Here is a 22,244-nt window from a genome sequence, read left to right as displayed (position 1 = left end):
TGAGCTGGGGGTGAGGGGCCCCAGTCAGCCTCGTACTGCAGGCCTACAGGGCCCGGGCAGGCAGCGTTCTCACCCCTGCTCAGAAGCAGAAACCAAGGCCCAGACTTGTGAAGTGACTCCTCCAAGTAGGGAGAGGGACCGCGTGTGTTAGGCTTCCACCCCTGAACACGCTTCAACTGAGAAGCGAGGCGGCAGGACGCTTAGCCTGTCACAGAGTGCTGGGGACGGGGCTCACCTGTTCTGTGCTTGAGGCGGCCGTCCAGGGAGAGAGCCGGGCCTGTGCTGGCATCCGTCCCCCAGGAGGGCCCTTCATGGCTGAGTCAGCTGCTGAGGTCAGGGAAGGGCATTCCAAGCCCAGGGAACAGCATGGACAAAGCCTGGAGGGGGGGAGTGTGGGAACGTCTGTGTGTGCAGTGGGGTACAGTCCTGAGTGTGCTGCGCTCACAGGGAGGGGCACGGGAAGACAGAAGCAGCAAGAGGGCTGGGGAGGTGGGCGGAGCTTGCACCCCATGGAGCCTGGAGAGCACCGTGGTCAGATGATGGGCTGGGGGAGGCAGAGGTGGCCTGTGCAGACGTCCAGGGAGTGGGGTTGGGAGGAGACCTGGAGTAAGGCTTGGGGTAGAAAGGGTCTCCAGACAGGGGGGCCTGGGGCAGCCTGCTGGCTGTGGGAGCAGAAGGCAGGGGCAGGCCCCAGCATAGGGAAAGGCAACTCAGGCCAACACACGGCTCAGCTGTCTCTCGTGCTCACAGCAGCCTGCTGCCCCCTGCCAAACAGATGCCGATTCGGAAGGTCACTTAGGACCACTCAGCAGGAAGAAGACGAACTGGGAAGAGGGTGGGAGGCCTAGAACCCCTGGAGTTCTAGGAGCTGGTGCTCTCAATGTCCCCTCTCTCTGGCAGGACCAAGGAGAGCATGTACCACTCGCTGACGTATGCCACCATCCTCGAGATGCAGGCCATGATGACCTTTGACCCACAGGACATCCTGCTTGCCGGGAACATGATGAAGGAAGCTCAGTCACTGTGTCAGAGGTCAGGGCACGAGGTGGGGGCAGGGGTTAGGGGTTGTGAGCCCTACCTTCCTGTCACCCTGACCTGTCCCAACACCTAAAATGCCACTACCAGCACTGCTTCTTTCGGCTAAGAGGTTGTGTCCCCAAGTCCTAGGCGTGGTCCCTGACCTCTCTTGTTGCCTGAGCCAGTCCCTGAGCAGCTCCCAGGAACCCCTGTGGTTTGACCTTGGGCAGGCCCCACTCTGGACTTGTGACTTTCCGCCTCTCTGAGGTGGGTGTGATATACGCCTCCGAGTTGTCCCGGGGACTGCTCGAAGGCACCTGTCACGGGAGCTGATGCACAGCTAGCACCCGGTGGGCAGTCACGGCTGGAATGAATGAACTGGCAGAGCCTCAGAGTCGTGTGTCACTCACTGGCTGCCACTCGCTCCCTGGGCTGGGCACTGGGAGCTGAGAATCATCAGACCTGGGCCACTCTGATGTCCACGCCACCTGGTCAGGGAGACAGGCACAGACTGTGCCATCTCAGTGTGACTTGGCGAAGCTCCTGGAGGAGGTGACGCCCGAGCCAGGTCGTTAAAGGGTGACCAGGGAAGAGGGAAGAAGGTGGATGGGGCTGTGAGCAGAGGCTGCCACAGGGGCCGAGGTGTGAGCAGGCCCTGGGGGAGCTCACAGTCACCCAATGACTGCGGCCCCGTTCCCTCCTAGGCACCGGAGGAAGTCTTCTGTGACAGATTCCTTCAGCAGCCTGGTGCACCGGCCCACCATGGAGCAGTTCACAGAAGGTGTGGCACCTGGGACGGCCGCTCAACCTGGAGGGTTGGGCCCTGGGGTTCACACTGGGTCCCTCAACACGCGCTCTGTGGTGAAACCTGCTTATCTGACAGCGTCACCAGCAGAAGTCAAGGAAGGGAGAAGCTGTCCCAGGGCCGTGAGCTTTGCCGCTCAGGCCAAGGGGCGCTCTGAGTTGTGTTAGGTTTGCTGACTTAACTACCATGGTGTGCTCGTGTACCTAGGGGAATGTGTTGTAGAAGCTGACACACAGAGGAGGCAGCTGATGGCCGTGGCGGGCCGGTCTGGGCTTCTGTGGCCTGCACAGTGTCCTTGTGCCGCGACCACATGTGGCAGTCCTGGAAGTCACAGCCTTGAGCGGTTTGGGGCTCTTTAGCACAGGGGCTTGATGCTGTACTCACCTTGAGAGCCCTGGAAGAGCCCCGCAGCAAAGGCTGCATCTGACTGTGCAGGTGCACAGTGTACACAGGAGGCCCCGGACAGACAGGGACAGGGCCTGGCTGCCAGTCTGGGGGAGGGTGGGAGCAGGCCTCCCCCGGGGGAGAGATGTGAGTGAACTTGGGATTGGCTGAACAAGTTCCAAGGGAATCCAGCCTGCACAAGCTGGGGTAGAGGTGGGGAGAGGAGGGATGGAGGTGGGAGAAAAGGTGGAGGTGGGAGGGGGAGCAGGTGGGAGAGATGGGGCAGAGAGGGGAGGAGAGGTGGGGGAGGGATGAAAGGAGAAGGGGAGTGGGGGTGGGGAGGGGGGTGGAGGTAGGGAGAGGGGTGGAGGTGAGGAGAAGGGGAGTAGAGGTGGGGAGAAGATGGGTGGAGGTGAGAGTGGGTGGAGGTAGGAGAGATGGGATGGAGATGGGAGGAGGGGTGGAGGTAGGAAGAGGGCTGAAGGTGGGAGAGATGGGGTGGAGGTGGGAGTGGGTGGAGATAGGAGGGGTTGGAGGTCTGTGGGGGTGAAGGAGAGGAGAGGGAGTGTGGAGGTGGGAGGAGGGGTGGAGGTAGGAGGAGGAGTGGAGATGGGAGGAGGAGTGAAGGTGGGGAGAGGGGGAGTGGAGGTGAGGAAGGGGGTGGAGGTGGAAGAGAGATGGGTTGGAGGTGGGAGTGGGTGGAGATAGGAGGAGGGGTGGAGGTGGGGGGTGAAGGTGAGGAGAGGGAGACTAGAGGTAGGGGAGTGGAGGTGGGGGGCAGAGATGGGAGGAGGTGGAGGTAAGAGGAGGGGTGGAGGTAGGAGGAGGGGTGGATATGGGAGGAGTGAAGGTGGAGAGAGGGAGAGTGGAGGTGAGGAAGGGGGATGGAGGTGGGAGAGAGATGGGGTGGAGGTAGGAGAGGTAGACACAGGCTTGCCTTGCTTTGGGGCATTGGGGCAGCAGCACTGAGCCCAAGCTGCCTACCTAGCGTCCCAGGAGGCCACAGGGCTGCGGTTTCCTCCCCACAGAGGAAATCCACGCTGAGGTCTGCTACGCCGAGTGCCTGCTGCAGAGAGCAGCCCTGACCTTCCTGCAGGTAGGAACCCCTACTGGGAGGAGGCTGCAGTTACAGAAGGCGCCGCCCCACGCCCCAGCCACAGGTCTGTTGCAACCACATCATCCAGGCGATGGCTGAGACCTGGCCCGGCCAGGCTCCGCGAGGAAGTGACGGGCTGTCCCTCCTCAACGCTGGCCACAGGTGCTCCCCGCCTCACTGAGTCCTGCTTCCCCGTTGTGGTCTGTTAAGCATCACTCAGGGGCTTGCCTTACACTAGGTTCAGTTAACAAATGCCTGTGGCACCCGCCATGTACCAGACATATAACTTGTGCCAACTTCATGAACATTACAGGGTATTTTAGCCTACATTTACATGTATTACATAATCTTCATCTCAGACACCTGTGAAGGGGAGACAGAGGATCCACTTATCCAAGGTCACATGATCAGCGAATGGCAGAGCTGGGATTTGAACCTAGGAAGCAGTGACTTAACCTGTTACACCACAGCGCCAGCCCTGGTGCTTTAAATTACAAATGTGATACATATCCACTTGTTATAAAGACCACAGACAGTTCCCAAACAAGCATGCATCCTCCTCTCCCCAGCCCATGTATCTGGAGGGTGGCCCTGCTAATGCCTGTGGGTATCGCCTGTCTGCGAGCACCACGTGTGCACCTGTGAGGCGGAGATGGGGCCACTGCGGGTGAGCCCTGGGCGTTTTAGAGGCTGTGTCTGGCTTACCCCGCCCCCAGCTGCCTCGTGGATCAGGGCCTCCCATGTCCAGATCCAAGGCCCAGAGTCTCTAGTGGTCCCTCTCAAGCCCACAGGTACCTGGGCCGGCACTCACATGTGTCTCTCCTGCAGGATGAGAACATGGTGAGCTTCATCAAGGGTGGCATCAAAGTTCGCAACAGCTACCAGACATACAAGTAAGCAGGGCTGCCCGGCTATGTGCGTGCAGTGGAGTGCTGGCCGGGGTGCTATTGACCTCGGCCAGCTTCTGCTCCCTCGGGGCCTCAGTTGTCTGGACCAACACTCCTGGACGTGCTGCCATTCACTTCCAGGCTGGTCACCCTCATCCTCAGGTTTTAGCTCAGAGGCCACCTCCCCAGGCCAGGTCAGGCCCCGGGGTTCTCCTCGGAGGCACTCCTCACCCTGCTAGTGACTGGAGGGTCGGCCGTGCTCTGCGGGGAGCACTTTGGATCGAAGTCTGGTTTGCTCCCTGCTGTCATCCGGTGCTGGCACAGAGGAGCCCCAGCCAGTGCCTGCTGGCTGGGAGCCCCAAAGATGCCTGTGGCCCAGGAAAGAGCTGGGCTGGGCTCTGGGCTCCAAGCAGTGGGTGACCAGGAGAAAGAGGGTCGACTCCCAACCAAGAGGCCTCAGGAAGGCTTCCTGTAGGAGGGGGTGTTTAAATTCGCCCTGTGGTTTTCACCTGGGGGAGACTGTGCCCCTGAGAGGGCTTTGGCACTGTCTGTAGACAGTCTGGTAATCCAGCTGGCAAGAGGATGCAGCTGGCATCTGATGGGCAGAGGCCGGGTGCTGCTCAGTACCCTGTGAAGCCCAGGACAATCCCTCTTCCACACCCTTCTCCGCAGACAGCCGTCCAGCCACGTACTTCTAGACAGCAGAGTAGGAACGGCATACACTAGGGCCACTGTGAGGGGTGAGGAGTGTGGCAGCAGCACCGTGGGGGCTCACCTCTCAGGACCACCGGCCCTGTGTAGCTGTGGCTCCTGGGAGGTTGGCTGGGGCAGGGACAGGAGTGGGGTTGGGGAGGTGGGGGGCTTTGGGCCCAGCTGGAGCAGCCCCAGCCCCCAGCACGAGGTGGTTAACAGGCGTGCCTCTCTCCGCAGGGAGCTGGACAGCCTGGTCCAGTCCTCACAGTACTGCAAGGGAGAGAGCCATAGGCACTTCGAAGGAGGGGTGAAGCTTGGCGTGGGAGCCTTCAACCTGGTGAGCGGGGCCCCTCTGCCGTGTCGGGCTGAGACACGTCTCCCCTGCACGTCCCTGCCCACGCATGGTCACCGCTGAGGGCCCTCGGGGCCTGGCCAGGCGCCAGGCTCTCCTGGTCCCAGAAGTGAGGGTGACAACGTGTCGCCAGCCTTCCGAGGGCCCAGAGCTGGGGTGTGGGTGGGCAGGCGCTGGAGCCAGCCCCAGAGAGTCCAACTGTGTGCCTCCTCCCAAGTGGCCTGGTGGTGGGAAAGCCCAGTGGTGTGAGTCTCTGTGGCCCCAGAACTTATACACCCTCTGCCCTGGAGGAGCATCATGGCTGCAGGGGAGGGGGAGACAGCCTGGACGCAGCCCCTCCCAAGCGGGGCATGCAGGCTTCCTGGGGAGGTGTACCCACTTGGGTCTTAGAGGATCCTGGATGGTCCAGGTGGGGAAGCAGTCGCAGCAGAGGGACCCGAGGGACCACTGTGGGCCGTGGGGGAGGCTGGAGGAGCTGGGCCTGCTCGTGCGAGGAGGGTTCTCCTGGGGGACCTTTGCCAGGATGCGAGTGTCAGGGACAGGGAAGGGTGTCCCCCCAGGTAAAGCGTCTTCAAGGAGCAGGTCTCAGGGCACGCTGCGCCCCTCACCGGCCCCTTGCCCTGTCCCTGCAGACGCTGTCTATGCTTCCCACTCGGATCCTGCGGCTGCTCGAGTTTGTGGGGTTTTCAGGAAATAAGGTAACCGCCTGTCTTCTGGCACCCAGAGCTGCTCAGCCAGGGACAAGCTGGGCTGATGTCTGGGCCCCTTGTCTCTGTGCAAGGAACAGGGCCGCAGCCCCCGCCGGGTCCCTCCCAGAGTGGTGGGGCTCTGGGGTAGAGGTGGCAGCCCGGGCACTGGTCTGGGGTCACATTCTCTGGGCCTGACAGGTATGAGGAGCCTGTCCGCGCTACACCCAGCCACCTTCTCACATTAGGACCTTGACCAAGTCCTTGGCCCAGGACTGGTTGTACAGCCTCCCCACCTGGGAGATGCCCACAGACATTAGAGGAAGCAGAACTCAGGCTCCCAGAGGCTTCCTGAGGGTGGGAATCTGAGTATTACCCCAAGAGGACTCCCTGGTGGAGGAGGCCTGTGGTGTGGTGGGATGGAGTGTTGCCCTGGAGTCAGGAGCCCAGATCAGTCTAGCCTGACCCTGTTCTCCCTGTCTCTTCCTATGAGCCTCTTTGAGTAAAACAAGGGACTTTGTGCAAACTGGGTAAGCGTTTCTGTAACATGTACTTTCTCTGGCCTCGCCGGTTTTTGCCAGGACCACAGACCTCTGCTCTTTTTTAAAATATATATTTTTAAAATTTATTTTGAATGTCAGAGTTATAGAGAGTGAGGGAGAGACAGCAGTCTTCCATCCACTCCCCAGATGACCACGGCTGAGCCAGGCCAAAGCCGGGAGCTTTTTCCAGGTCTCCCATGTGGGTGCAGGGACCCAAGCACTTGGGCCATCTTCTGCTGCTTTTCTAGGCCAGTAGCAGGGAGCCAGATTGGAGAAGCTGCTGGGACACAAACCCGCGCCCATATGGGATGCCGGCTTCGCAGGCGGTGGCTTTACTGGCCATGCGACAACGCTGGGCCCACACAGTCCTCTATATTATTATTTATAGATCACTTTACTGGAAGATGACTCATACTTTTTATTTACATTTGTTAAAGGAAACACTACTGTACACAAACCTGTATTATCTGGCACAAGAAGAACATAATCATAAAAGCAAACATGATGAGGCTGAGCCTTAGGAGAGGCCAGAAGAACATGTGGTCAGCCAGGACTCTGCCTGTGTGACAAGGGAGTGAGGGCCAGAGAGCTGGTGCATGTGAGCACTGGGCCTCTCTCCTGGGCTGAGAAGGGAACCCTCCCCGCCGAGGGACTCGGATTCCTGTGCGTGGCCCCTTACTCTTGTTATTGTCTGTGCCTGTGGCCCGCAACCTCCACGGCCTGAGGCTCTGACGTCCCTCTGCATTCCATTTTAAGAAGGCCCTTAGGTCAGGGGCAGGATCTCAGCATGGTGGTGCCCACAAGGGTGGTGCCGCCCGCTGGCCAGGGTGAAAGGAGCCTGCCATGCCAGCCCGGAGCCAGGGGAGCCAGGGAGGGGTGAGGCAGGCCAGATCTGTGCTTTAGAAAGCACAAGAGTGCTCTGGAGGGTGGATGGAGGGACAGAGACTGCAGGCAGGCATCAGCGGGGCCTGGGCCCATTCCCCCAAAACCAAGCTCTGGAGGCTTCTCTGGAAGCAGTCACACACCCGAGTCCCCATGGCTGCATCTATGCCTGGCACCTGTGGTTAGGATGATCCCCTTCCTCCCAACCGGACCTGGGCTGCCCAGGCCCTCAGCTCCCATCACAGGGCAGCTTAGCAGGTGCATCCAGGGTGGGATGGGCAGGGGCTGTTGAAGAGGTAGGGGATGCTGGGACCTGGTCAGCCACTTGCTCTGAGCTCAGCACCAGTGTCCCCCTGACCTAGGAAGGGAGCTGAGGCTGCAGCCGCTGGCCGGGTCAGGCAACCCCGGGAGCATCTGCCCTAGCCTCCAGGGCTCAAGCCCCGACTCCGGTGCTGTCCCAGCCCTGCTTCGGCAGCGCCCAGTGCCAGTGCATGCTCTGCTACTCCCCGGGGACCTGAGCCTCTCCTCCTGTCCTCCAGGACTACGGGCTGCTGCAGCTGGAGGAGGGCGCGTCGGGGCACAGCTTCCGCGCCGTGCTGTGCGTCATGCTGCTGCTGTGCTACCACACCTTCCTCACCTTTGTGCTCGGTAGGAGCTCCCAGAGAGACCCCAGGCCCTGGGGTCTGCCTGTCCACAACAGCAGGCAACAGGAGGGCAAGGGGCTGGAGACCCTGCTGAGGCTCCCAGAGTTGGATCTCCCGTCCTGAGGCCTCCCTGCTGACCACTCACTTGCGTCACTCACAGCGTGACCAGGTTCCAGCCCAGCCCGCATCTGTGTGAATGGGGGTGGTTGTGTCCTCCTTGGGGAGATGGGACGAAGCATGCCATCGCAGCCCCTTGTGGTTCTGGGCAGAGCCAGGGCGGGCATGGACCTGCTTGTGGAGCCCCGTGATGTGCCAGGGGGATTTCTGCACCATCTTACTTGATCCTCACATCACCCTGGAGATAAGGAGCATTGTTATCCCCATTTCACAGAGGGGGAAATAGAGGCCTGCAGAAGCAGCTGGGAGGTTGCCGGGAGGGTTGCAGGAGGTGTCCACCCCTCCCTCCAGGTACTGGGAATGTCAACATTGAGGAAGCAGAGAAGCTCTTGAAGCCCTACCTGAATCGATATCCTAAGGTGAGCCCCGCCGTCTGCCGGGCATCCCCAGCCCGCGAGGATGCCAGGGACCCTCAGGGACTCAGGTACATGTCATTGCAGGGCGCCATCTTCCTGTTCTTCGCGGGGCGGATTGAAGCCATTAAAGGCAACATTGACACAGTGAGTGATGGGGCTCGCCACGGTCTCCCAGGCTGCAGGAAGTCAGGCTCACACAGACACCCCCAGAGCAGGGCAGGCTGGGGGTAGGCTCCAAAAGAGAGCCAGTAAGAAAGAGGGGCAAGAGAGGCAACCCCCACCACCACCCAGAGGCAGGCTGGGAAGATGGTGAGGAGGTGGCATTGTGGTGGGTAGGATCCTGACCAGGGGCTGGAGGTCTGTAGGGTTTGGCCTGGCCAGGGAGGTGCCTGAGGGAGGCAAGAGAAGAGAAGGGCAGCTTGTCCGAGTGTGGTCAGGCTGGACTCTGGCGAGTGGGCCGCAGGAGGGTTGGGAAGGGTGGGGTTGCAGTGTTGGCCCCCAGCACTGGGGTCTCCAGCCGGCCCTCCTGGTGCTTCCCCAGGCAGCAGGGCAGATGCCCCAGGCCCGTAACCTCATGGAAACTGCTGGAACCTGTGGGGTTTGCTCAGAGACACAGACATTACTATATTGCTCTAACACCCATTGCCAGTTAAGCCTCCATTAGCGCCCCTCCTTTCATTGTGTGACCATAATTCCGGAGTCCCGAAGACAGGCACTAGCCGGGCCCGAGGTCGTTTAAGACAAGGAGCAGAAGCAGGCCTGGAGGCCAGGTCTCCTGGCTCCCCGCCCCAGCTGAGCCGTTGCCCCGGCCGAGGCGTGGAGGGTGAGGTGGCAGCCGCTGCTGTTCGCAGGCCATCCGGCGGTTCGAGGAGTGCTGTGAGGCCCAGCAGCACTGGAAGCAGTTCCACCACATGTGCTACTGGGAGCTGATGTGGTGCTTCACCTACAAGGGCCAGTGGAAGATGGCCTACTTCTACGCCGACCTGCTCAGCAAGGAGAACTCCTGGTCCAAGGTGGGCTGACACCAGGGTCAGGAGGCACTGGGGACCAAGGCCAACCCGGACTGGCCATGGGACCCCAGACCAAGGGCCAACCCCCTAGCTGAACACAGATGTGTCGGCTGGAGTCTAAAGAGAACCATAAACTAGAAGGACGCAGTGGTGGGAGGGGCTGAAGGCCGTGAGTGAGGGGCAGCGACTTTAGAACCCTACTGTCAGACACGATTTTCAGTCACAAGGGACAGAAACATGGCTCACGATGCCGAGGCGAGCACTGTGCAGTTAAAGCCACACAGGGCGAAGGGCCACTGCATCAGACTGCGAGTCTAAAACACAAGAGGCTCATCGGCTCCTAGGACTGAAAGTTCTGGCCACCTCTGACTTCAGGTAGGGCTGGATCCAGGAACTCAACTCACGTCATCTGGGCTTGGTCTCTGTGGCTGTGCTTTGCTCTGTGACGTCTTTGCTGTTCAGCAAGCTTCTCTTGGTGTGATGGGGTGGCCATGGGCTGCTCCTTACAACTTTTTAAAAAATATTTATTTATTTATTTGAAAGAGTTATACAGAGAGAGAAGGAGAGGCAGAGAGAGAGAGAGAGAGGTTTTCCATCCACTAGTTCACTCTCCAATTGGCCGCAACAGCCGGAGCTGCACTGATCCGAAGCCAGGAGCCAGGAGCTTCCTCCGGGTCTCCCACACAGGTGCAGGGGCCCAAGGACCTGAGCCATCTTCTACTATTCTCCCAGGCCACAGCAGAGAGCTGGATTGGAAGTGGAGCAGCCGGGACTTGAACTGGCGCCCATATGGGATGCCGGCATGGAGGCTGAGGCTTTACCTGCTACACCACAGTGCCGGCCCCCCACTCACTTCTAACCCTTGGTTCCAACCAAAGTTCAGCAGTGGAGCCTCACTGGTCTGGCTTAGGTCACATATCTGTCTGGGACAGAGGGATGGAAGATTGCTCATGGACTGAGAATGGGGCAGGGGTTCTCCAGAAGAAAAACGAAGGGTTGCACCTGGAAGTAGTAGGGGAGGTGGGGAGGTGGGCAGAGGACTGAGATGCACGGAGGCAAAGCAAAGACACACAGATGCCCACTGCCCCTGGATGAAGCTTAACAACAGTGAGAGCTGTTGTCGTTGTAAGGATGCACAGGCAGCAGTCGGAAGCAAGTCTCAGAAGCCCCTAGCTCATAAGCCTCTGACCTGGTATCAGTAAACACAGAACCACGTGCCCCAGTAGCTCCCTGCCCCCCCACTCCCTGCCCATCACAGACATCGCTAATCCATCCCAGCACTCTCTTGTGAGCCTCGCTGGGGGCAAAGGCCGCCGGCAGCCATTAGAACTGTCTACCTAGGCACCGGCTTCTCAGCCCTCCCCTCTGATCGTCTGCAGCCCAGACTGAGCTGGGCCCGGGAGGGAGCGGGGCTTTCACTGAGCTCTGGCTGTGCGTCTCGCTCCCTCATCCAGCGAGGCACCGGAAGGGACCCTGAGGCTGAGACAGGGTCTGTGACCACAGCTGTCAGTGACAGATGGCGACTCGAGGACAGCTCTGTGCGACTCTGAGGCCTTCGCTTTCCCCTTGATCTCAAGGCCTCCCCGAGGGGCTGAGCTTGTCCAGAGACCACCCAGCTGTTGAAGAGGCATCCCCAGGCCCTGCCCATGGGCCCTGGCATCCATTCCTCACCCCCCACCCACCCAAGAACAAAGCCCTGGGGAGCCGTTTTGAACTCTCCAAGTCTTCCTGAGGCATGAGTCCAGCAGCTGGGTCCACCCACCCTGGGGAGACCACCAGCTGCTGTGAGAGGCTGGGCCAGGCCCAGGCCTCCCAGGCCCAGGAAGGCTGCTGAGTTCCCAGCACTATTTGGCTTCAGGTACATAGCCCTCCCTGGACTGCCCCCTCCAGTGTTCATGTGACAAGTTGGGTTGTGGCATCCTGAGTGCCGGGGCCTCCAGCGCTGGGCCACCACCGTGGACATTAATTTCCAGCTCTAAAGACGCGGCCTGTGGCCAAGGCCGCAAGCACCCACTCCCCCATCTTTCACAAAGTGGACCCTTGGAGGCCTTTGGGTTTCCCCCAGGGCTTGCAGCTGCAGTGGCCAGGAACCAGGTGGTGACAGCGTGGTCACTGCTGTAATGGGGGATTCTAGGAGCGCAAGGGCAGGCCCGGGAGACTCAGCAATAGGGAGCTTGGCATTGAAGGGGGGATCTGGTGGTGGGATGGAGGCCTGAGAGGCCATCCCACAAGGAGGGAGCAGGAGCTGGGTGCTGCTGAGAGCCGCTGGGGGGTGGCAGGTGAGGGGCCCGGGCTGAGCGCAGGGGGCCGGGGAGGGACCCTTCCCCTGAGCGTTTGCTGTGAACTTGAGGACAAAGACTAACTTGGCACAGGCCCCCGCGGAGTCAGCAGGCAGGCAGCCCTGGGGGATCAGGACTGGCATGGGCGCGATGGCTGAGTGCCTGCGTCCTTCCTAACTCCCGGCGGCTCAGAGGAGGCCTGGAGAGGAATGAGCCTGGCAGGGACAGTGGCATCCCAGGTCGGGGAAGGCTGGCGTGGGGCCTGAGGAGCCCGGGAGCCGGGACTGGTCGCGGCCGAGGGGCTGCAGGGGCCGCACGCCGACAGCAGGGGGCGGGAGGGAGCCTCCGGCTTAGATTCAGGCTTTGGCTGCGGGGCTCCCCGACGGGCCGGCTCCAGGTCCAGGCCGGCCAACGCACAGCCCCCGGCCAAGGCTGGCGTCCCAGTCAGGGGAGGGCGAGAAGCCCACCGACCAACCCGTGTCCGGAGTCAGTGGTGTCGGGGGCCGCGGGGCCCGGGGCCGGGCGGCGGGTGGGGCGCGGGTGCTCCGGGGACAGCCCGAGGCCCGCGTGGAGATGGCGGGGGCGCCTCGCGGCCATGGCAGGGTCTTCGGACCCGGTCCTCGGTGTGATGGGCGCTCACTGCAGTTCCGGGAGATTCGGACGCGGTCAGGGTGGCGACGGTGTGGGAAACGGCTTGCAGCAGCGGGCGTCCGTGTGGGGTTGGCGTGAGGGGGCCTTCAGGGCCGAGCTGGACAGGGCGTAAAGCCCCGAGGCGTCGCTGCCTGCACGGCAGGAGCAGGCCAGCGGGACAGGAAGGGGTGACCTCCCGCCACAGCCCACGGCCCTCGCTTGTCCTCCCGTTTTATACAGGCGAACTGAAGCGCTGGGCTCCAGCCGGGGTGGGCTGCCAGGTGGAGGCGCCTTTCCGCCTCCCCCAGGGACCGGGCTCTACAGGAGGTCTCGCCGCCTTCCTCGCCCTCCCCGAGTTTCATTCCAGGCACCCGCAGGAGGCGGGAGCTGTGGCGCAAGGCTCGGGCACTGGAGGGCAGCACGGAGCCAAGCTGCTCTCTGGGACTTCTAGGCACCGGGCGTGGCCTTGAGGGGGCTGACTCCGCGTTGGGGGGGTGTGTGTGTGACAGATCCCGGGAGGCAGAGGTGGGGTCCAGGCTCCTCTCTGGCACTATCTGGGTGGGCTGAGGGGCGTGTGTGCAGTGCCTGGCACGCAGACACTTGTCCCCAGGCTGTCACACAGGCGGTGCAGTGCACACCTGTCTCCTGCCGGCACACAGCCCTGGCATCCCTGCGGGCCAGGCCCTTTCTCGGGCCTCTGGACTCCTCCCTGAGGCCTCCACGGGCCCCACTCTGAAGTCATGCCTCCTCAAAGCCGAGTGCTCCCTGGGTCCTTGTGCCTCCATATGGGGCTCTGTCTGCCACGCCTGGCCCTCCAGGAGCTTGGGCCCTTCCCTGCCAGCCTCAGGGTGGACAGTGCCGCGTCTGACACAGCTTCCCCTGGAGTCCTAAGCTGCTCTGGGCCCCTCACTCACCCTCAGTTCTCCCCGGGGCTGGGAGCACGTGAGCCGCTCTGCTGGGCCGGGGTGAGGTCTGGAGCCAGCTTGGCTGTGCCGAGGGAGGGGAGCGCACTGCTGACTCTCGCTCTGTCTCGCGCAGGCCACCTACATCTACATGAAGGCTGCCTACCTCAGCATGTTTGGGAAGGAGGACTACAAGCCTTTTGGGGATGACGAGGTGGAGTTGTTTAGGTGGGTCCCCCGAGTGCCCCGTGGGAGGCCTCCACTGTGGACAGGCTCTGCCCGAGCCACCCAGACTTGCGGGTGGTTGCCCTCCTGCTCTGAGCTCCCAGGCAGCCCCAGCCACCCCACGCTGCCAGCGCCACCTTTGTCTCAGCCCCTCCAGTCCGCTCCGAGGTGTTCTGTCACCACTGAGCCTCTTCCTGCTGGTCTGTAGGACAGCCATGGCCACTGAGGCACAGAGAGGGCAGGGTGCTTCCGGGCAGCTGCCTTAGCCTGACGCCCCCCACGAAGCACAGTAGAGCGCCCCAGGGTTGGAATCCAACAGGATCACGTCTAGCCTCTGCCATTTGTCAGCTGTGTCGCTGGGACAGCGTCACCATCTATCGAACGGGAACAGCAGCCGCCACCTTGCAGGGCTGTTTGTGAGTCAGCCAGATAACATCCTGGAAGAGCTGGCACAGGACCTGGAACGTGCGTGCTGCCCACCAAGCAGCAGCTGTTTTCACGCTTATCTGTGCCTGTGCCACGGCGCTTGCCCCCTCCCAAGGGTCAGAAAGGCCCAGGGCAGAGCTCGGCCTTGACAGACTGAGCCTCCCTCCGGGCACTTACGGCCCTGGAAGTGGGTATCCTCCAAGCTTCCCCGGCTCCTGTTGTCCCAGTGATGGGGCCTGTGTCACTTCCGGAGAACTCCAGACCCCCAGCTCCCGGAACTGTGCCAGGAGGCCTGGCGAGGGGGGTGCGTCATCTGTTTTATAGAGATGAGAGCTCGGAGGCCCTGAGAGCTCGCAGGGTGAGTAAGCAGGGAGGAGCCTGGGGGACCCACACCTGCATCCAGTTATTGCCTGAGCTCAGGTCTGGGGTCCCAGCCACGCCCAGCGAGTGTGGCAGGAGGTGGTGTGGGACGGCGCTGGGTGACAAAGGCCCCCGATGTGGCGTCTCACCCAGCTGTGGTCCTCATTTTGTTCTGCCACTGGGAAGCACTGAGGAGGCCACAACTCAACGAGGCCAGAGTTAATTAGGGGTTCGAGCGGTTTGATCTCGGGTCCCACTCTCTCTGGGTGTTGGTCTCGCCTGTGAGACTGGGATGAGACCTCCCGTGGGGCCTGCAGGTGGAGGAGGCAGGTCAGGCCTAGGGGCATCTGGGGACCTTGTCACCTCTGCCAGCTGCTGTAGAGGAGCCCCTTGCCCCGCCAGGCCCGGGGACAGGGCCTGAGAAATGAGACCACAGCCCCAGGCTGTGTCAGAGCTGGAAGGCTCTGTACATCCCAGCACTGTCGCTGCCAGAGAGGGGCCCGGCGGGGCGGGTGGGCTGGGGCCCTCAGGCCTCCACTACTCCACTCATCCTTGTCCCATCGCCACCCTGCCCCCATCTGTTCTTGCAGAGCCGTGCCAGGCCTGAAACTCAAGATCGCTGGGAAATCTCTACCCACAGAGAAGTTTGCCATCCGGAAGTCCAGACGCTACCTCTCCCCCAACCCTGTCTCATTGCCAGTCCCTGCTCTGGTGGGTAGGAGGCGCTGGACGGGCCCTGCCCTGTGGTTTGGGATTTCGGGGGGCTGGCTGAGAGCCACACCCACGGGACATGGAGGAAGGAAACAGGTCTTCAGTCTTCATGCCTCAGGGGCCGGGAGAGGGTTTCACAGTTCCCCTGGGACTCGGGCAGAGGAGCACAGGGGAGAACGGGCTGGTACCTGGGGACAGGTGAGCAGGCTGCAGGTACCTGCGGGCAGAAGGAATGGCGCTCCTGGGCAGCCCACACCCTTGTCCCCAGCCTGTTTCAGGCTGGTCACGTGTTGTAATTGTTGTTTACACTGTCCCCTCGCCTGGCCGGCCTCACAGTCAGCTCTGAGCAGGCCATAGCAGGAAGAGCCGACGTTGTTACTGGACACCTGCTCCGTTCATTGCCTGTTGCCTCCTCTGTGAGGCCCTCACTTTACAGATGGGGGCAGTGAGGCCTAACAGATAAGCAGAGATAAAATAACTTGTTCAGGTCACAGAGCGAGTGAGTGGCAGAGGCAGAATTTGAACTCACCAGTCTGGCTCCAGCGGCCACATTGTGAGCCATAATTCCTTGCGGGATTTGAGCAGGCATCAGATAAGGTTCCGGTTTGCTAAGAATCCTTGCTGTTACTCAGACAGTAAGGCAGGCCAGCTCGTAGAAGGAGCGCTGCTTCAGAGGCCGATTTCTGGCCTGGCCCTCCCTCTCACTGACTGTGGACTCTTACATAGGTTCCCTCTTCCCTCAGTGTAAAATGAATTTAAAAATAATAGATTCCTTGCCCATTTCATACAACAGTATTCCCTTAATGGAAAATGAAGATAATATGAGAGCACTTCAAAATTTCATGGAAAAATGCATATTATGAAAAAAATATGCTCAGGTTTCAAAATATTTTTTGCACCAAAATAAACTTATCTTTGAATTTCTTTTTTCCATGAGCTTTTGGAAGTACACTCACACACACTGCCTATTTTATAGAGCAGTTATGAGAGTCAACTGCTAAAATTCATTAGACATTTTGTAAATGGAAGAGTTAATATTTATATGGAAATTTTAGAGCTTATGTCCTGAATATTCCTAAGTAGTTAAAAGATATCTTAATATATACAGTGAAGTTATTACCATCAAATGAGTGAGGGGAGTATTTTCTTTTGACAGGCAGAGTGGACAGTGAGAGAGAGAGACAGGGAGAAAAGTCTTCCTTTACTGTTGGTTCACCCTCCAATGGCCGCTGTGGTTGGCACGCTGCGGCCGGCGCACCATGCCGATCCGAAGGCAGGAGCCAGGTGCTTCTCCTGGTCTCCCACGCGGGTGCAGGGCCTAAGCACTTGGGCCATCCTCCACTGCCCTCCCGGGCCACACCAGAGAGCTGTTCTGGAAGAGGGGCAACCGGGACAGAACCGGCGCCCCAACCGGGACTACAACCCGGTGTGCAGGCACCGTAGGCAGAGGATTAGCCTATTGAGCCGTGGCGCTGGCCTAATTTAGTATTATGAGCTTCCTGTCAGGCAAGGCAAAAAAGAGTCAGGATGCGTGTTTTATAGTTTGCGTGATGGTAATGTAATTCTAAAAGAAACGGACTGAGTTGCCACTATTGAACCTTTTGCTTTAGGGAAATAAGCAAGAAGGTGACACGGACTCAAACCCTGTTGTCTTAAAGTACATAAGTAAATTATGGTTTCTGCAGTATAGCATACCCCAAGCCTGCTGGGGGAAGGAGGAAGACTTCTTGGAGAGGGTGGGGCCTGGCCTGGTCCTCAAACGATGGCAAGAGCTTTGACACAGAAAGGCTGGGGGAGAGGGCGAAAGGGTACCCAGGAGTCCACGGCGGAAAAGTAACAGGGAGTTGCTGGCAGCTGTGCACAGACAGGACGGTGAGCATCTCGGCGCACCTTAAGTCCTCCCTGGACTAAGGGAGGCCCCAGTGGTGAGTGACAGGGCTCCCCCGTTCCACCCCCAAGCCCACAGTCTCATCAGCTGGGCTGAGATTTGTCCAGAAGATGAGAGCTAGAAGGACTCTTAGTGATTCTCTGATCCGAGCGCAGGAACACTGAGGGCCCACTGGGGAGGAAACCTGGGACGGACTTGCCCACCTCCCCTCAGGAGATGATGTACATCTGGAATGGCTACGCCGTGATGGGGAAGCAGCCGGAGCTCACGGACGGGATGCTCGAGGTGATCACCAGGGCTGAAGAGACGCTGGGGAAGAGCCCAGGTGAGTGCATACAGCCCTCGAACCCTCTGGCCTGCCCTGGGCCCCACAGTTCAAGTTCCGTCTCCCTTTACCCTGGCCACTGGCCCTTGTCTCTCCGGACTGGCTTCCATGCCAGCTGGCCTCTGTCCCCTGGCCAGGGCGGAGGCTCCCCTGGGCGTCCAGGGTCCTTCCCGACCTCACGGTGGTGTCCCTGACTCAGTGTCCTCCTCGGTGTGACCCCTGAGGCTGGGGAGCGTGGCCCCTGCGCAGCCGGGGCCCTGTGAGCCGCTGCTGTGCGAACGGGCAGGCCCTGTGTCCCCCCCTCCCGGGCTGCAGAGAATGAGTTCTCGGCGGACGACGAGTGCCTGGTGAAGCTGCTCAAAGGCCTGTGTCTGAAGTACCTGGGCCGCGTGCAGGAGGCCGAGGAGAACTTCCGGAGCATCTCGGCCAAGTAAGTGCCTGCGCCGCTGCCCCCGGCCGGGCCTGCTGGGCGCTCCTCCGCCCACGCAGTGGCTGAGCCTGGCCGACTGCCACTCACCTGCCCTGGTCCAGCGGCAGCTCTGTGCTGGGCCGGAGGGCTGTGCTGGGGAAACGCGGAGGGGCAGAGGTGCCCTCAGGAGGGACCCAACCTAACGGCAGGCCCAGGGGAAGCTTTCCAGGAGGGACATTTGAGCGGGGGAGTTTGTCAGGCAGAGGAGGCAGGGAGGAAGCTGCAGGTGGAGTAGGTTCTGCGCGTGCCAATGCCAGTGCGTGGGAGGGACACCTGCGTGGGGGGGACAGTGACGCGGCCTTCCCCGTCTGGGTTAGTCAGAGAGGAAGGGCGGAGGCGGTGGGAGGAAGACGGCGCCGACAGGGGCCTGCACCTTTGCTGGCACAGCTGGGCTCTGTCCTGCGGCAGCCAAGAGCCAGGAAGTGTCCCAGGCAGGGCACACCTGCGTCTTGAAAGCGTGGCTCCAGGGCTCCGGGGCAGGGGGCAGAGGGGGCCAGATGCCAGCCAGACGTGAGCCAGACGTGAGGCAGACCTTGCTGTCTGAGGAGCCACTCACCTTGGAGGACAGGGGGCTCGGTGCTCAGGCCATGGGGGAGCCCTGGGCCTGGCACTGGAAAAGGCCGTCCTGGGACCCGGCTCTCGGGCAGCTAGGAATTCGGGTCAGTGAATCCTCACGTGAAGTCTGGGGGAAGCTTGCTTGCGGGGAGGACCTGAAGGACGTCTCAAGGGCAAAGCCTAAGCGCCATGCCCACCCTGTTCTACAGTGAAAAGAAGATTAAATATGACCACTACCTGATCCCCAACGCCCTGCTGGAGCTGGCCCTGCTGTTCATGGAGCAAGGCAGAAACGAAGAGGCCATCAGGCTCCTGGAGTCCGCCAAGTAAGGCCCGGGTCGCCTCAGCCCTCCCCTGCTCCCTCTGAGCTCCGGGCGCGGGCGCGGGTGGCCGCGGAGGCCAGGCCTGTGTCCTCGCCGACCCAGCAGTCGCCTGGCAGAGAAAGGCTTCTTTCCCAGTTTACGATCGAGCCACTGAAGCCCGGAGGCGGGACGCGAGTGGCCAGGTTCACACTGCGAGCCCACGGAGGGACTGGTGTGAGGACCCAGGCTCCCTGTTTCCAGGCCAGGGATCTGAACTCCCAGAACTGGGGCTGGCCTTTGGAGCGGCAGGTTAAGCTGCCTCAGGGGACGCCTGCATCCCTTACCCGAGTGCTGGTAGGAGTGTCGGCTGCTCTACTTCCGACCTAGCTCCCTGCTAAGGTGCTTGGGAAGACAGCGGGTCCCTGCCATCCTTGTGTGAGACCAGGATGGAGCTCCAGGCTCCTGGCTGTGGTCTGGCCCAGCCCTGGCTGTTAGGGCCATCTGGGGAGTGAACCAGCACTTCCTCTCCCTTTCTCTCTGTAGCTCTTTCAACTAGACAAATAAATCTTAAAAAAAAAGAAACAAACAAACAAACAAACAAAAACCTCCCAGAACCACCCCTCCCAGCTTAGGAACCCAACAGGACCAGGAGTGGTTGCAGAGGGCATGAGACCAGGGTGAGGGGCCACACTGCCTTCCAGGTAACCATCCTGCGGGGCAGCCGGGGATTCAAGCCTCTGGAAGCCAGCTCTGGCCCGGAGCTCACGCAGCTCCCACGGGGAGGAGGGCTGCCTGGCCCCGGCGCGTGGGGGCCTGACTTTCTACTCACTTCCAGGCAGAACTACAAGAATTACTCCATGGAGTCAAGGACACATTTTCGAATCCAGGCAGCCACACTGCAAGCCAAGTCTTCCCTAGAGAATGGCAGCAGACCCATAGTCTCATCAGTGTCCTTGTAGCTTTGTGCGGCACCCCTGGCCTGGAAGGACAGACTGCTGAACAGAGCTCCTGGAAACATTTCAAAGCCCCCCTTCCCCTTGCCCTGCCCTGCCTTTGGGGTCCACCGGTGCTCCACGGGGATGGCATGATGTGGTATCTGTGCAGAAGCAAAGCTGGCGTTTTCACCAGTGCGGCCAAGGGCCTTTGCCAAGGGCAGAGCAGGTAGAGCCCTCTGCCTGCCCTTCACACATACGGGTACTTGTTTTTCACTGTGATGTCTAAGAGAATGTATGAACAGTTTACATTTTCCTAAGAAATACATTGATGGGATCATAGTTGGCTTTAAAAAAAAAAACACACACACAACCAACCAACTCTGTGTATATCTTTGTTTTCACTCTGTGCTCTGGAGGTCGATCTCTCTGACGCCACTGGCCGACGTGCTTGTCCAGCTTCAGCAGCTGTCCACGCTGCTGGGGGCTGGGCCCGAGGCCGGACACAGACACCCACCACCTCACTTCTTTTCATTCCCTTTCTAACTTTCCAACCTAAAAGTTGGGCGGTCTTTTTAGTGAGATAAAATGTGAGTTTCTGTTGAAAAATCAGTCTCCACCAGTGGTGAGGGGGATGCCGAGGCCTGACAAGGTGTGGCTCCCTCTGTGCCGAAGCCAGGAAGTTCGGGAGGTAGCGGGTTTCCCAGAGTCCCACCCGCGCCCCCGCTGTGGGCCACACGGACGGCGCTGGGACCAATCCACGCGTCGTAAACATCGTCTGTGCTGCACTCCAAGCCACATTTATTTTCTGACAGCTTGTTTTTCTTAGAAATGGACCAGGTATTCTTGGCCTGTTGTAAATGTTTTAGATTTTTCAGTTAAGAGCAAAAATACATTTAAGTAATAAAATTTATTCACTTACGAGATCATGCAACATCCATTTCAATAAAATATGTGTTGCTTGAATTCTTAGGCAGGGCAAAGCCTTGACCAGAAGCTTACCTGGTCCGTGTACGTTTTGCTTGAACAACCTGATGTTTCAAACTTTGTAAGTTCCCGACATTTGAACATGAAGAGACGGCACACATGAATCAGGTTTCTGGTAACTAACCAAGAAGGAGGAAGAGGAGGAGGAGGAGGAGGGGAGGACAAGAAGAAGAAAACCAGGAAAAAGACCTGGCACCCGCGTGTCTTATTCGCTGCATAGAATTCCGCAGGAATCGGCCCGAGCTGATGTTTGCTTTCTGGCCCTAACTGCATCTGAATTTGCAATTTCTGGGCCCGTGAAAGTGAGAACTCCAGGTCAGGACCAGCACCCGAGTCTACGGTTCGCAGCCCAACGCCAGAGCTCGTCACCTTGGCCCCTGCCCGGGTCACCGCCGGGACAGCAGCAGTGAGGCCAGGTGGCCCGGCCCGCGCGGCGGCGGGCGCCACGCAGTGTTGAGCATCGCCCGGGTCGGGTCACCCACGCGTCCGCGGGCAGCGGCCTCCTGCGGCTGAGGGCGGAGGAGGTCCGGGCTTTAGGTGAAGCGCATTCCCGTCCTCGAAAGGCCGGGACAAAGCACACAATCCGCATCTCGGGCACCTTTGCCATCGAGTCCTGTCAGGGTGGAAATCGGCCTCGTGTGGTCAGCAGGACCGAAGGACGCGGCCTGGCCCCAGGCCGTCCCAGTGCAAGGTTCGAGGCAGGCCGCCCGGCAAGCTTTCTCGGCCTCCTCACCTGTTGGAAGGCCGCTGATGCTTCTTAAAGCGCACAGGGCCCCGGGGGCCAAACGCAATCCTCGAACTTGCAGCTTACAAAGACATTTTATTGCAACATCCATTTTGTTTGCGTTCGCTTTCATTTTAAAATTCTGTGTCGTTGGTTTGCTTCTCCAGGTTTGCCGGGCGCTGACTTCCTGCTGGGCTTCAGGCCTTAGCCAGTGCATTTTCAGCGGGGGCTCGCCTCCTTTGTCCCGCCTGCAGCTCCTGCCAGGCAAGCTCACTGAAAGGGCGACAGCGCTGGGTTTCTGCCCCTGGGGTGGGCTTCTCAGAGTGCAGTCTTCCCTCCCGGGGCCTGGCACCCAGAGCTGACCAGGTGACCCAGCCCTTGCTTTGTCGTGGATTTGCAAAGCGACCTTGGGAAAGTGTGGACTAAGGCTCTTCCCTGCTCTCGATGGTTTGGAGTCTAACTGCGGTCCAGTTGGTTGCATCTGCAAAATGAGGCGACAGGTACACCTTCCTGCCTTTCCACCAAAGGCTGTGTGTCCCCACAGGAATAATGGGCTTCCTTCCGCGGGGAGCTGTCGCAGCCAGGACACACAGAGAGCAAGTAATCCCCATTTAGCAGAGTCGCAATCCGGGGCCCCACAGGAGAACTCAGTTGTTAGGGAGACCGCGCGTGTGTAATGTGATCTGAAGAGGTCCTTGGCAAGTCCACTCAGCCCTCTCCCCGCCCGCCCGGGGCCCTCGCTGGCAGGGCGGCTTCCAGCAGCGCGCTGGTCCCTAATCGGCTCTCCCATGTGTTGGCTGCCTTCCCTATTCTCTTATCTTGTGAGTCGGAATGGGAGTGTCTCCAAGACAGTTACCGTCATTCACAGCAAAAAGCCATGACCTGACATCAAAGCGAGGCCCCTACAAGGCCAGCCCCGACGCAAGCCTTGGCTGAGGTCTGGGTGAGAGAATTCTCAGAATGACACTGGGAGGTTTTCTGAAGGCTCTGGCCTGCTG

General features: G+C 60.1%; 1 protein-coding gene across 5 annotated transcripts in view; it reads left to right on the top strand.

The window, feature by feature from the left end:
• TTC39A (tetratricopeptide repeat domain 39A) overlaps positions 1-20,926 on the top strand; it is a 36,967-nt gene extending 16,041 nt beyond the window's left edge. For 2 of the 5 annotated variants that reach the window (XM_062191300.1, XM_062191301.1), the window contains exons 3-18: positions 901-1,032; positions 1,722-1,798; positions 3,235-3,302; positions 4,131-4,195; positions 5,120-5,219; positions 5,867-5,932; positions 7,884-7,992; positions 8,457-8,524; positions 8,606-8,665; positions 9,373-9,534; positions 13,479-13,570; positions 14,944-15,064; positions 17,166-17,277; positions 17,593-17,707; positions 18,511-18,627; positions 19,439-20,924. In XM_062191300.1, the coding sequence (XP_062047284.1) occupies positions 901-1,032; positions 1,722-1,798; positions 3,235-3,302; positions 4,131-4,195; positions 5,120-5,219; positions 5,867-5,932; positions 7,884-7,992; positions 8,457-8,524; positions 8,606-8,665; positions 9,373-9,534; positions 13,479-13,570; positions 14,944-15,064; positions 17,166-17,277; positions 17,593-17,707; positions 18,511-18,627; positions 19,439-19,562 (1,588 nt within the window). In that variant the 3' untranslated portion in view covers positions 19,563-20,924. Of the gene's footprint in view, positions 1-900; positions 1,033-1,721; positions 1,799-3,234; positions 3,303-4,130; positions 4,196-5,119; positions 5,220-5,866; positions 5,933-7,883; positions 7,993-8,456; positions 8,525-8,605; positions 8,666-9,372; positions 9,535-12,213; positions 12,297-13,478; positions 13,571-14,943; positions 15,065-17,165; positions 17,278-17,592; positions 17,708-18,510; positions 18,628-19,438 lie in introns of those variants that run through there. The other 3 variants (XM_062191304.1, XM_062191302.1, XM_062191303.1) reach the window with 3 other exon arrangements.
• The last annotated feature ends 1,318 nt before the right edge of the window (positions 20,927-22,244 follow it).

Source organism: Lepus europaeus, chromosome 5 (genome assembly GCF_033115175.1).
Source record: "Lepus europaeus isolate LE1 chromosome 5, mLepTim1.pri, whole genome shotgun sequence".
In the NCBI taxonomy this organism is placed as follows: domain Eukaryota; kingdom Metazoa; phylum Chordata; class Mammalia; order Lagomorpha; family Leporidae; genus Lepus; species Lepus europaeus.
The sequence above is the reverse complement of the archived record's forward strand: the minus strand, read 5'-3'. Positions and strand labels throughout refer to the sequence as shown.